Source organism: Haplochromis burtoni, unplaced genomic scaffold (assembly GCF_018398535.1).
Source record: "Haplochromis burtoni strain Fernald_Lab_line unplaced genomic scaffold, NCSU_Asbu1 Contig_948, whole genome shotgun sequence".
Classification (NCBI taxonomy): Eukaryota; Metazoa; Chordata; class Actinopteri; order Cichliformes; family Cichlidae; genus Haplochromis; species Haplochromis burtoni.
This window is the reverse complement of record NW_024583309.1, coordinates 73,128-86,766: the sequence shown is the minus strand read 5'-3', so window position 1 is coordinate 86,766 and position 13,639 is coordinate 73,128. Positions and strand designations below refer to the sequence as shown.

The following is a 13,639-nucleotide window of genomic DNA, read 5'->3' as shown; positions in this document are numbered from 1 at the left end:
GGGGGTTGAGTTGATGCCAAAGACTTTTACTTTAGTTTCATCTGACCACAGCACTTCTCAGAATCATTTAAATGTTCTTGGTCAACCCTAAGATTGGCCTGTACATGCGCTTAGCAGGTTCCGGAAGATTCCATTATAGCACAGGTACGATCTGATATTGTTGTGTTGGAGTTGTTTCTGGATCAACGGCGGTAATGTTGATCCAAGTTCAACATTTCAAGGAACTAATCACATTGTAGTGATGTCATAGTTTAGCATCTTGGAAACACCATCACACCAAACCATAACCCTAACCCCAGAACTCTAACCCTAACCGTAACCACGATCATATCTTAACCCCAACCCTAATTTTGACCCTAACGGCTCCTTTTTTGGATTTTCTTCCTTAGTGGACATCGGCAAGTATTTTTCTCTAAGTCGCAAAGCTATGACATCGTAACAATGCGACTGGTCAGATGAAATGTTGATCCAGGAACAACACCAAAACGAGAATATCAGATAGAGCACAGCGTATTGTGTTACCAGGGGTGTTCTTGGTAACACTGGATCCAACTGCCACATGGATACACAGCCGATCTGTAGCTCCCTCAGATGCCTCCCTGGGTAATTTCACAGAAAATCCATTTCTAGCTTTTTTTTTGGCTGAAGTATTATTATGATTGTCTGTCTATATTAAAATTAAACTGCCATAAAAATTAGAGACTGTTCATTTCTTTGTATGTGAACAAATTTACAAATTCAGCAGGGGATCAAATTATTATTTGCCCATGTGTATTTGAGAGTTTTTACGAAAGGATGCAGAGGATGAATACATGCATAGACTTATTCAAAACGGTTTCATAACATACAGCATGTAAATACCATACAAACACTCTATACATAACAGGGAGAAGTTTACCGCATAAAAACAGAATTCAGAAATATTACAAGGAAAAAATTGAAATAATGAACCTTTTCTATTTCAGTTCAATTCAATTTTATTTATATAGCGCCAGATCACAGCAACAGTCCCCTCAATGCTTGGTAGACCCCACAATAATACATACAAAGAAAAAAACCTAAAAATCATATGACCCCCTATGAGCAAGCACTTTGGTGACAGCGGGAAGGAAAAACTTCCTTTTAACAGGAAGAAACCTCCAGCAGAACCAGGCTCAGGGAGGGGCGGGGTCATCTGCTGTGACCAGTTGGGGAGAGAGAAGAAAGACAGGATAATATTACAAAGAAGAACACATTTTTGTTGCCTTTGGTTCAGGTCAGATCATGTTGGGGAGTGCACTTATCCCCTACTGGGATTGCATAAAATTTACACATGCACCCCACTGTCAGTAGCATCCTCGGGCAAAACAATAACCTACTTAGGTGACGTGGTGGAAAGCAGGCTGCATCAGTCCTACATATGACCAACTTCCAAACTTTCCATTTACGGAGAATAGTTAGTTAACAAAAGCTGTATTACCAGTAATTTATTATTGATGGGTTTTTTTGGCAATCCAGAGAGAGTGTAAAAGGCAGTGTACACTTTCAGAGCAACTAAATTCACTTGCAAACACAAAATATGTTTCCGTGTCCCTGCTGTGCTGCCTGCTCGCTCACCTGCAGGGAAGACAGGAGTAAGGTGAATTGCTTTAGTCTCATGAGCCTTAAAATTGAATTGCATCGCCAAGGAGAAAAGGGCCAAATATTCAAGAATGAGAAGAGATGTGATGATGTCAGCAGCTCTGAGGCAAGCACTTTTCCCCTTTTTTTTCAGGATAGCAGCATGCATGGATGATGTGCATGTGTTTGTGTGTCATTGTAGAGATGCCTCTATGCTGAGTTGAACAGCCGGATGGGTTCAGGTTGTCATTAAGGGAAAGTTGAGTAAAGCAATGGGCTGAAACTCATTTTTATTATCTCCATATCACACTCTTGACACTTTTCCTTCTGCTTTTTTCCTCTTCCTGACCTCTCCCACCATTATTCCCTCTGCTGGACTTAAATCTTCCTCGCTCACCGTCTGCCTTCACTTTTGTGTTGTTCGAATTTCTTTCAAGTCATTATTTTCCGTCCAATTTCCACCACAATTTCTCACCTCATTTCACTTGAGATCCTTTTTCGTCTTCATTTGCATGGCTCAACCATAAATATTCCTCTGTCCTAAACACATACACACACGCACACACACACACACTACCATACACTGTAATTAAACTCCCCCAGGGGCAGTTTGGGGGTTAGCAGTGAGAAGAGACGAGGAGAAAGTGAGCGATAATGCCACTTCAAAGCGGCTGCAGACTGGCTCATTCCCCTCAAGCTTCAGATGGATTAAGGCCACTTCTGGCCTTTTTTGTACCCCATCAGCTCCACTTCAACACAGAGCACCCTCTTCGACAAATGTATCCCGGTACACTCCAAACTCAACAGGCAACGGAAAACAACTCCTCAAGAACAAAAAGTAGGCACAATGAGCCGTACTTTGAGTGCTACACACTAATTGCAAATGTGGGAATAATTTAATGATTTGTTATTTTACTGTGAGGTTGACGTGATTCAGTCCAGATTCAACAAACATTTTTTTATAGCTTATCTAGCAAGCTAAGTAGTGAGATAAAGCTAATTCTCGCTAAGCTAAAATTGATTGTATATCCACACAGCTATCTAAGATCATCAAAACACTCTTTAACACCCACTGGACAACTGTTTTTCTCATGTTGTCCAACAAATCGATCATATTAAAGCTTTGTTCCTGCTGCCTGTGTCTGTAAAGTGAAGCCAGCAGTTTTATATAAATCACTGGCAGCTGCAGAAGCGCCTTAAATCTGCATTCTTTCTAATGAACAGTAGGGGGCGACGTCTTTGTTTTAAAAAAAAAGATAAGCTCCAATCAAGTACCAGATCCTACATAGGACAAACAGTTGATAAGATTTGCCTACTAATTAGGCAATATGCTTGGTTTATTGACAACTACATGTGAAGCCATATTCTTTGATAACTGCATGCAGAGACTGCTGAGATTACAAGTTTATTCCAGTTTGCAAAGACGTTTGTATTGTTCATGTTCAGCTCAACGACTCTACACAGGGGGGTCATAATAACTGTGTACTGACAGTAAATGTAATACTATGACTGCAGTGTTGATCTTTACCATCTCCCTCTGATCTCTGGTAAATGATGAAGTATTCCTCTTATTTTAAACCTGACATTAAATCTGCATATGATTTCTTATCATTTCTCCAAACACATTAACCTCTAAAAAGAAGTTCTCCAAAAATAAATCTGTCAGCATCATGCTTCATGAAAACAACTGGCGTAACCACCAGTAAGGTGAAGATTCAAGGGTGGGGGGGTTTTTTTGTCTCTTCTTTTTTTATTTTGCAAGCTGAAACCAGAGGTCACTGGAGGAGACTGTGCTCGTCTGAACCTAAGTTGAGTGATAAAACTGTCAGCGGCACAGCAAAGAGATATGAATGTTGTCATCTTAAATTGTTCTTATAACCTTGAAAGACACTGAAGAGCAAAGAGAAGAAAGGAGAGGAGCAGGGCGCCACATCGGCATCTTCTCCCTGAAGCAAAAGAGACGTTAAAGGGGCGTCTGTTGAGAATGTTAATCATGTATTGATCTGTGTAATCTGTGTCCCTGAGTACCTATACATGAGCACAACGGACAGCATTTTGCCACACTCCAGGAGAAACACTGGCCCAATTTTATTCTTAATAAGGTGCACAAGCTTTGCAGGACCCTTGTGTCCCCTTTATTGACCTACTACTGCATGTTATTCTCTTTAAGAGACCATATAGGATACACAATTAGTAAGATTTTATGTGCCTGCCAGAGCCCTTTCATTTGATTGAGAGGGTATGGGATCAATAGGTCCTTCGATTGCACATAAGAGCCCTTTTACTGACAAATCGCACTCACAATTGATTTCCTGTTTATAGATTCATTCCTATTATTAATTTCTACACATATACAGTTCATGTTTTATTAAACGTTGCATGGGATCACTTTTTCCTTCCTTTAGCTTCTGGAATCCCATTCCAGCTTATGTAATGTTAGGAATCATTAAATGTCTTTAGAAATGTTTTACCTTTGTGTTGCATCATTTGTAAATGATGTACAGAGGATTCTAAATTAACGGTTGTGTCGCAAGGTCTAAGAGAGGCTGAAGCTATGGCATTTAAATGCATTTATTGCACTATCATAGACATCAGTGTTTCTCTTACATCCACAGGAAAGTGAAAGTTTTTAGTGCAGTTTTACTATTGGAAGATCACTGGCACCAGAATTCGGTAAGGCTGTTGGTGCACAAAAGATGATGGGGGGGGCAAACTAACAATCCTAAACAGCAACAGTGACATCATCACATCACAAATGCATTTTTTTATTTAGATATTGTAACTGTCTATACATTCTCACCCAGCTACTCTTCGGTTAGGGTCAGGCATGAAAAACTACTTATTTGACTTGGGAAATCATAATGTAAGGCATAATATGCATTATGTGTTAAAAACTTAGCTTAAAGTGGTGTTAAGGCAGCAAGGTGACATGGTGGATAGCACTGTTGCCTCACAGCAAGAAGGTCCAGGGTTCAGATCCACTCGGATCCAGTCTCTGTGTGGCCTTTCCAGCGTCCTCTCAGATCCAGATGTATTGATATTGCAATAACACATGTGCACAGATAGAACAGTGAACGTCTGTGCTTTATAAATGATTGATTGGTTAAAGCGTTTCAGACTGCTTCATTAAAAATAGCTGACAACAGGCACGGATATGTTACTTTTTGTCTAAAATGATGATTTCTCTTTGGAGGATTGGTTTGTTTTTCGCAAGTAACTTATAAGCGAGGACTGATGCAAGTGTGTGCGTGTGTTTGTGAGGGAGAGAGAGAGAGAGAGTCATAAGCCGTGGCTGCACGTTGCACTCTGCAGCACTTGCGCACTTCTTCCACCTCTCCGCATACTGAAATCCTCTCTGCGCCGACTTTCCATCACAGCCAGCCTGGAAGTCTGCCGGTGGTCGAAGGGCCGTCGTTGTGAGGTGTCCACCGAGACAACTGAGAACGGCATCGTGCACCACCACCACCCCGTCCCTTTCCCCACCCTCCCCTTAACCCTCCTCCTCTCCTCTGGCCGTTGTTGCGCTTCTGCTGCTGCAGAGTCCAAGTTCAGGTGAGCCCGGTCTCCGGTACAACAAGTACCTCCTCTCTCCGGTACCCTAACCGGGGGATGCTCGCCTCCTCCCGTTAAACGCCATGCTATAAATGGGCCGCACAGGATGTGAAGCCTCACCAGAAGAAGCAGGAGGATGGCTAAACCAGGCTTGTCTGCGGCGGTGCTGCTGCTCCTGCTGGGCTTCCTCTCAGCGTCCTCCGTTAATGCCGGTGAGTTTTACCACAGGTTGATGAGCGATCGTTGCGAGTAAATGTGAGTTGATGCACCGGGCCGATTAAACACATGTCGTTGTGCTTTTATTTTAGTATTATTTGGCAGCAGCTGACTGATGTCATGCATTTGGTGTGCATTTCATCCCTTTTTGGGAAGCCACCTGACGTGACACACTGCATGTGCGTGCATCAGCTATAGGTGGACACAGTGAGCTTTAGTGATGCCAAAAAAATGGCTGACACAAGTTGGTCTCACACTGCATCAGAGTGACAGTTTAATCCCAGTTTGTATAAATGTTTCTAGAAAAGTGTCATTCAAAAAAAACCCAGTCTTTGTGGCACCGTGTGATTGGCTCAGTAAGTTCTCAGATGACTGTTAAATTCAAGTAAAGACTAAACGAGCATTAGAGCTTTACATTTTAGTTGACTAACTGACCAATCAGTGGTCATTTTCTCAGATGTGAGTATTTGCCACTTTCTCTTGTGTCAGACAAAACAAGATATTAGTGAGCATCATTTTGGCTCCTGGAATATTTCAGTTGGCATTTTTTCACCATTTTCTGAAAATTCTTCATTGTTTGGGGAGATAATCTCTAGTAGCTGCTTTAAAAATGTGCAGGTTCATCCATCCAGTGTCCTGAAGGGATGTGAAATGTGATTGAGTTACTTCCATGTAAAGCCTCTACGTACAGCAGGTCCAATCCTCCTATATGTTCATGCGTGTGTGGGGTTGGGGGCTGGGGGACTATCTCATCTATCTTGTACGATATCGCATGTTTCTAACCTGCGGCAACATATGTTCATCTCATGCGTAAGATCTTGGTTACACTGCATCCTGATGATAAGCTGATAGATGACAGTCGCGTGAAAAGCCCAAATCTTGGCAATAAGCTCATGTGGGATTTATCTCGGCCTCTAGAGATTTGATATTTTGGCTTCCCGAGGCTGGGAATGGATGTAGTTTTAAGAGGGAATTTTTGTTAATCTGCAGCAAACGCTTTAAGAATGGACGGGAATCCCTCTCTGCCATTGCATTGTTTCTGTGTCTGTGTGAGAACAGGAAGATAAACAGCGAGAAAACGGCCAGTCAAACAGGGAGTCATAGCGATGGATCATGCCCGTACAGTACTTGGGAACACATCACACATTTACTCTGCATCAGCAAACACACACATACACACACATTCACATGCAGCCTTTGGGAGCCACTCAACTGAGTTTGTCGCCTACCAAAAATGAATTTCACCAACATGATGTAACACACTGTACTGTGATGATTGTGTTATCAGCAAGCAGAAAGGGAGGGAAGAAAATAAAGTACATTCTTGTTTTTCCTGTAACAACACTTTTTAACTCCAAGAACAAGTCTCAAGATTGTGTGCTCAATATTTGCAGCGGTTTAATGCAACAGTGTCACATGACTGACGGCGTTTCTCCTGGTAACAATATTTTCAAAGAAAAAGCTTGAAAGGAGCTTGTCCAGTCAGAGCTAAAAAATGGTGCAAATAAAATCAAAAATTGTTTTTCCTGTGCAATTGTACAACAATGGGCTGACTTCAGCGGGAGGACAGATGGTAGAGCGGCCAGGAGTTATAATAATAATGGATTGGATTTATACAGTGCTTTTCAAGGCACCCAAAGCGCTTTACAATGCCACTATTCATTCACTCTCACATTCACACACTGGTGGAGGCAGCTACAGTTGTAGCCACAGCTGCCCTGGGGCAGACTGACAGAAGCGAGGCTGCCATATCGCGCCATCGGCCCCTCTGGCCAACACCAGTAGGCAAGTAGGGTAAAGTGTCTTGCCCAAGGACACAAAGACCAGGACAGAGAGGCCAGGGATCAAACCGACGACCTTCCAGTTACAGATGCGATTCCCAACCCCTGAGCCACGGTCGCTCAGGGGTTGGGAATGACCATTAATTTCCTTTTTTAATGGCACGAAATGACAAAAATAGATAGTGAAGTACAAACTGTGCACAGGCCAGAAACAGCTATCCACTGCTGCTGACCATAGACTGTATATAAAAGACAGACATAGCAGTGGCGGCATCACCCATTGATTCCTTGCTCTCTGTTTTTTAAAGTCTTCTGGCTGCCATCGTGTTAGTTTTATTAGAGCCAGAAGTGAAGATATATGAACAAACACTGGTGTTCAGTTCACCGGTTCACCTTTTGAAATGTGTTTGGCTGCAGCAGTAAGACACAGGTTTCACTCAAGTGGTCTCCAGTTCTGGTTTTCACCTCATCTTTTCCACGTTTTACTACCACTCAGCAAGCAGTTGATGAATATTTGCAGACAAATCCTTCATGCAAGTTACAGACAGCCACCACAGTCTGCAAGCAACCAAAGCGATTACAAGGATTTTTTTTGTAAACCCATGGCATGAAGCTCCTGGTGCACAGCTTTTATGCTGATGTTAATATCAGAGGTTTGTAGCTCTGCAATTACAGAGTCAGCAGAGTGTTGGGTCGAGTTGCTGTGGTTCTTAAATATATATGTGCAATAATACTGTGTGCAGTTTATTGTTGAGTATCTTGAACTGGAAGAAATTTCAAAAACGGACTTGTTGGTATCATCCTATTACAGCGAGCTCTTTAGAATAACTTGTGCTAAAGAGGTAGACTGCATGAATGGGTGCTTGACCTTATTCAGCTATGGCCATGGGACTGAAAACACCTGAATTCAGAGATAAAGAGGTGTGGCCAAATATTGGGTATATGCAAATTAGTGCCAACTACCAGACTAATAAGAAGCACAAAATTCTTGAATGGTTTTTACTCCTCATAAACATCCACTAAAATGTCTCCAAAAGACTCAGCAGAAACACAGTGGACAGTTCAGTGACTCCAGTTATAGTTTGCAGGTGTCATTTAATCTATCAAAGATTTTGATTAACTGGAATTTCCGCGTATTCAACAGAATATTTATGTGACAAAATAGATAAATGTCCCTCTCAGTGACAGTTTCATGTGTGTGTGCACATGGGCGTTATCATCCTTGTGTGTACGATGTCAAGGTCTGATTCTGATGTTGCTTTACAAGTCAGGCTCATGGGAAATACAACTCTGTCTGTAATCGTAGAAGACCATGAGTTGGTCTTAACTCTCACATAACCATACACACTTTACTCTCTGCTACCTTCGCAGCTAAGAAATGAAAAATGTTAAGAAAGACTGTAATTTAGTCCGTCAAAGTTAATTTTCTGATTGATAAATGCATCGTGTTTTTGTTTTTTGTTTTTCCTCAAGAGTCATGGTTTAATGAGATATGTGGAGGAGAAAGAAGAGAGGAAAAGTTAAAGATGCGAAAGTGTGCGTGAAAGAAGAACAGAGAGAGAATGGAAAAAGTGTTTTTTCAAGGGAAACACCAGGAGACATGTATGTGCTTTATTAGGGCCGGTATTAATGAAAGGAGAGGGATTAATTTGTAGGAGGTGAAGAGAAGATCTTAAGGAAGGAGAGAGCGAGAGCACAGCGAGAGAGAGAGTGAGAGGGGGGACGATTTGTTCAAGTTGTAGCGTTTATAGTTATAAAGTGTAAAGAATATTTATGGCCTGTCTCTTTTTATTTCTTTCCTCTGGCCGTGCATGTGCGTCAGACACCCTGCTGTCAGCACCGCTCAATGTGACCATCAGAGAACTCGAGGTTAACTCTGCTGTGGTTACGTGGGAAATCTTGGAGGGAGACCCTGTCATCGGATTTGCCATCACCCAACAGGTACCGCTACATGTGTTGTAAAGCCCAGCAGGACTGATATAAATATCAATATTTGGTGATTTAGAGATGCGATTTACCGGCCGATATATTATTTTTTAACTTTCAGCATACGTAACATAAGTAGTTTTCGCTAACGTTTGTTATGTGTAGTTTCTTATAAGCCACTGATAAGGTAATATGACGATGCAGTTTAAAAATAATCTCATTTCATTGTCACAAGCCATGGATTGCGCATTTACATTCTGCCCAGCTATGCTCGCATCAGCTGGTTTGTGTTTGCGTGACAGAGTTACAGAGTGCCCTCTGGTGGACAAACTATGCAACACATATATATTTGCAAATGCCTAATAACGCCCTACATATTGCCGATGCTGATATATTGTTATATAGTATATACAGGGAGTGCAGAATTATTAGGTAAATGAGTATTTTGTTGTCATCTGCACCTAGACTGAAACATAACTTTTCTGTTTACATGTGTCCAAACATTTTATTGTCTCAAGCACCAGGGAAACTTGTCATGTGGTTTAATTGCTAGATGTTTTTCATTTTGATTCTCTTTGTTTTTTATGGCTAATTAAAATATATAGAGACAGACAACCCTTCACACTCACATTCACACCTACAGGGAGTGCAGAATTATTAGGCAAATGAGTATTTTGTCCACATCATCCTCTTCATGCATGTTGTCTTACTCCAAGCTGTATAGGCTCGAAAGCCTACTACCAATTAAGCATATTAGGTGATGTGCATCTCTGTAATGAGAAGGGGTGTGGTCTAATGACATCAACACCCTATATCAGGTGTGCATAATTATTAGGCAACGTCCTTTCCTTTGGCAAAATGGGTCAAAAGAAGGACTTGACAGGCTCAGAAAAGTCAAAAATAGTGAGATATCTTGCAGAGGGATGCAGCAGTCTCAAAATTGCAAAGCTTCTGAAGCGTGATCATCGAACAATCAAGCGTTTCATTCAAAATAGTCAACAGGGTCGCAAGAAGCGTGTGGAAAAACCAAGGCGCAAAATAACTGCCCATGAACTGAGAAAAGTCAAGCGTGCAGCTGCCAAGATGCCACTTGCCACCAGTTTGGCCATATTTCAGAGCTGCAACATCACTGGAGTGCCCAAAAGCACAAGGTGTGCAATACTCAGAGACATGGCCAAGGTAAGAAAGGCTGAAAGACGACCACCACTGAACAAGACACACAAGCTGAAACGTCAAGACTGGGCCAAGAAATATCTCAAGACTGGTTTTTCTAAGGTTTTATGGACTGATGAAATGAGAGTGAGTCTTGATGGGCCAGATGGATGGGCCCGTGGCTGGATTGGTAAAGGGCAGAGAGCTCCAGTCCGACTCAGACGCCAGCAAGGTGGAGGTGGAGTACTGGTTTGGGCTGGTATCATCAAAGATGAGCTTGTGGGGCCTTTTCGGGTTGAGGATGGAGTCAAGCTCAACTCCCAGTCCTACTGCCAGTTTCTGGAAGACACCTTCTTCAAGCAGTGGTACAGGAAGAAGTCTGCATCCTTCAAGAAAAACATGATTTTCATGCAGGACAATGCTCCATCACACGCGTCCAAGTACTCCACAGCGTGGCTGGCAAGAAAGGGTATAAAAGAAGAAAAACTAATGACATGGCCACCTTGTTCACCTGATCTGAACCCCATTGAGAACCTGTGGTCCATCATCAAATGTGAGATTTACAAGGAGGGAAAACAGTACACCTCTCTGAACAGTGTCTGGGAGGCTGTGGTTGCTGCTGCACGCAATGTTGATGGTGAACAGATCAAAACACTGACAGAATCCATGGATGGCAGGCTTTTGAGTGTCCTTGCAAAGAAAGGTGGCTATATTGGTCGCTGATTTGTTTTTGTTTTGTTTTTGAATGTCAGAAATGTATATTTGTGAATGTGGAGATGTTATATTGGTTTCACTGGTAAAAATAAATAATTGAAATGGGTATATATTTGTTTTTGTTAAGTTGCCTAATAATTATGCACAGTAATAGTCACCTGCACACACAGATATCCCCCTAAAATAGCTAAAACTAAAAACAAACTAAAAACTACTTCCAAAAACATTCAGCTTTGATATTAATGAGTTTTTTGGGTTCATTGAGAACATGGTTGTTGTTCAATAATAAAATTATTCCTCAAAAATACAACTTGCCTAATAATTATGCACAGTAATAGTCACCTGCACACACAGATATCCCCCTAAAATAGCTCAAACTAAAAACAAACTAAAAACTACTTCCAAAAACATTCAGCTTTGATATTAATGAGTTTTTTGGGTTCATTGAGAACATGGTTGTTGTTCAATAATAAAATTATTCCTCAAAAATACAACTTGCCTAATAATTCTGCACTCCCTGTATGTTGTTCAGGCTCTAATGTGTTGTGTGAGTATGTTATGTGTGGAGAGCGAGTCAAAAATGATGACTTAATCAAACGGAGTACGACTTTTATATAGTGTAGCCCCATTCCTAGAATATCAGTACTCCTGGAATTCTGAGTACTGATTTGGTACTAATACTTTGACTTTGGGTATCTGCTAAATATGCCAGTGATGCACTTGGATCCTGCAGCAGGCCAATGATCTGAAACACACCAGCAACCTCAGAGTCCTCTACCTTTAAATCTGGTTTAAGTCTGACGTCATTAGCCGTGTACAGGTCCAAACTCCTATTCAGGTCCCAAAGTCAAATGAACACTGCGGCATCACTGAAAGTTAAAAACTGTCTAAATTTTTTTATCTTTAATAAAATGATCAGTGTGGCTGCTTTACCAGGTGCAACAATTAAGCTTAACATCCAGACATCCATGAAAACAGAATTTATGAAATTTAGCAGTTAGAAGTTAGCAGGGAGCTAGCTCACTAGTTTCCACCTAAAAATAATGCATCACGCTCTGACTGAAGGAGTTCTGAAGAAATTAAAACGTACAGCTCTGCTATCGCTTCCGACTTAAATGAAGACAGAAAACTAAACAGTAGTGACGTTTGTAGGGTTACATGAAGTTGTGCTACGTGGTGGCTAGCTGCACAGCTGTGGTTAGCATAATATAAACACATTAGCACAGTGAAGCTGGAGGATGAACGCTAACTTTTTTCCACTCGATAAAAGTTAATGTGAGGGTTCCCGAGGGTTAGGGACAAATGCAATCGCATGGCAGGATGCTGTAAAAGGACCAAACTTCAGTCAGGAGAACAACTGAGATCATCCATCCACAATACGAGGTTAGTCATTAATATACTGCTGGATTGGCTGGGCTCTAGTTACATTGTAAGGTTTTAAAATGAATAGTGGTAGATCGAGAGAGGCAGACAGTGATCACTGACTTTTTTTAGGGGCTTGGTCAGATTGAATAGAACAAAATACAAAAGCATTAAAACATGTTAAAAACACAACAGCCTTAATAAACGCAGAGTAGTTTGGACCCGGAAGCAGGATTCATACGTCACTTAAAGACCAGGTAGCTTAAGAAAAACAAAATGAATACCTTGGAGTGTCAACGTCTTGACCTGAATCCGATTGAGAGGCTGTGACATGACCCTAAAAAGGCAGTTCATGCTAGAAAACCCTCCACTGTGGCTGCATTACAACAATTCTGCAAAGATGAATGAGCCAAAATTCCTCCACAGATGTAAAAGACTCAATGCCAGTTGTCACAAACGCTTGATTGCAGTTGTTGCTGCTAAGGGTGGCCCAACCAGCTATTAGGTTCAGGGGGCAATCACTTTTTCACACAGATCCATGTAGGTTTGACACAACTGAGGAAGCTCCTCAGGTGTGTCAAACAATTTGAAAACTGTTTCTGGCTTACTCAAAAAAAGACTGCTTAGGAAAAACAAAACACTATAGGCATCGTAGGCATGAATGACCCCTGCAAACTGTTCTCCTGCTCCCAAATGGTGTATTGTTGCTACAGTACAGAACAGATTTGAGTAGATTAGACCGTTGTCATCTTGGGTTAAATTGGGCTGGAGCAATTCAGGACCGCATTCTGGTATGGAGTTAAATACAAAATAATGTCAAAAAAGTTCATTTTTCATGCAGCTGATGCCATGGGGACAGTTAAGTCACCACCTGGTTCCACCTGCCCACATAGTTTTCTCTTTTTTGTCACTGTCACTGCATCCATGCTGCAGATGTCAGTAAAGTTGAGTCTGTGGCGCTTCAGCTCTACTCAAGGGAAGCGAGAAAAAGCAGAGTAACTTTTAAAAAAAAATTTAAATGCAATGTGTCAAACAGTTCAACAAACAAACAAACCATTTCTGTGGTAGGTAACGACTGCTCAGCAGGTGACATTTGATGAACTGGAAATGTAAATTTTAATCACACATCAGATCTCTACATGTGATGCTTATTAGGTTATTTCATATTGTGAAATGGCTTTGACAACACATTAAATGATCATTTAAATGTTATTCAGAGGTCATATATCACTGCTACTTTAACCTCCTAGGACCTGGCGTCCACATATGTGGACATCACATTTTAGGGTTGTCTAGACCAAAATAATACATTTTTCTCTACAAGGGCCTGATATCCA

At 41.4% G+C, this 13,639-nt stretch overlaps 1 protein-coding gene across 1 annotated transcript in view; it reads left to right on the top strand.

The window, feature by feature from the left end:
• Positions 1–4,812: 4,812 nt before the first annotated feature.
• Positions 4,813–13,639, top strand: part of LOC102311805 (fibronectin type III domain-containing protein 5) — a 45,599-nt gene continuing 36,772 nt past the window's right edge. The window contains exons 1-2 of the mRNA XM_005951704.2: positions 4,813–5,363; positions 8,971–9,089. Coding sequence (XP_005951766.1) covers positions 5,288–5,363; positions 8,971–9,089 — 195 coding nt within the window. The 5' untranslated portion in view covers positions 4,813–5,287. The remainder of the gene's footprint in view (positions 5,364–8,970; positions 9,090–13,639) is intronic.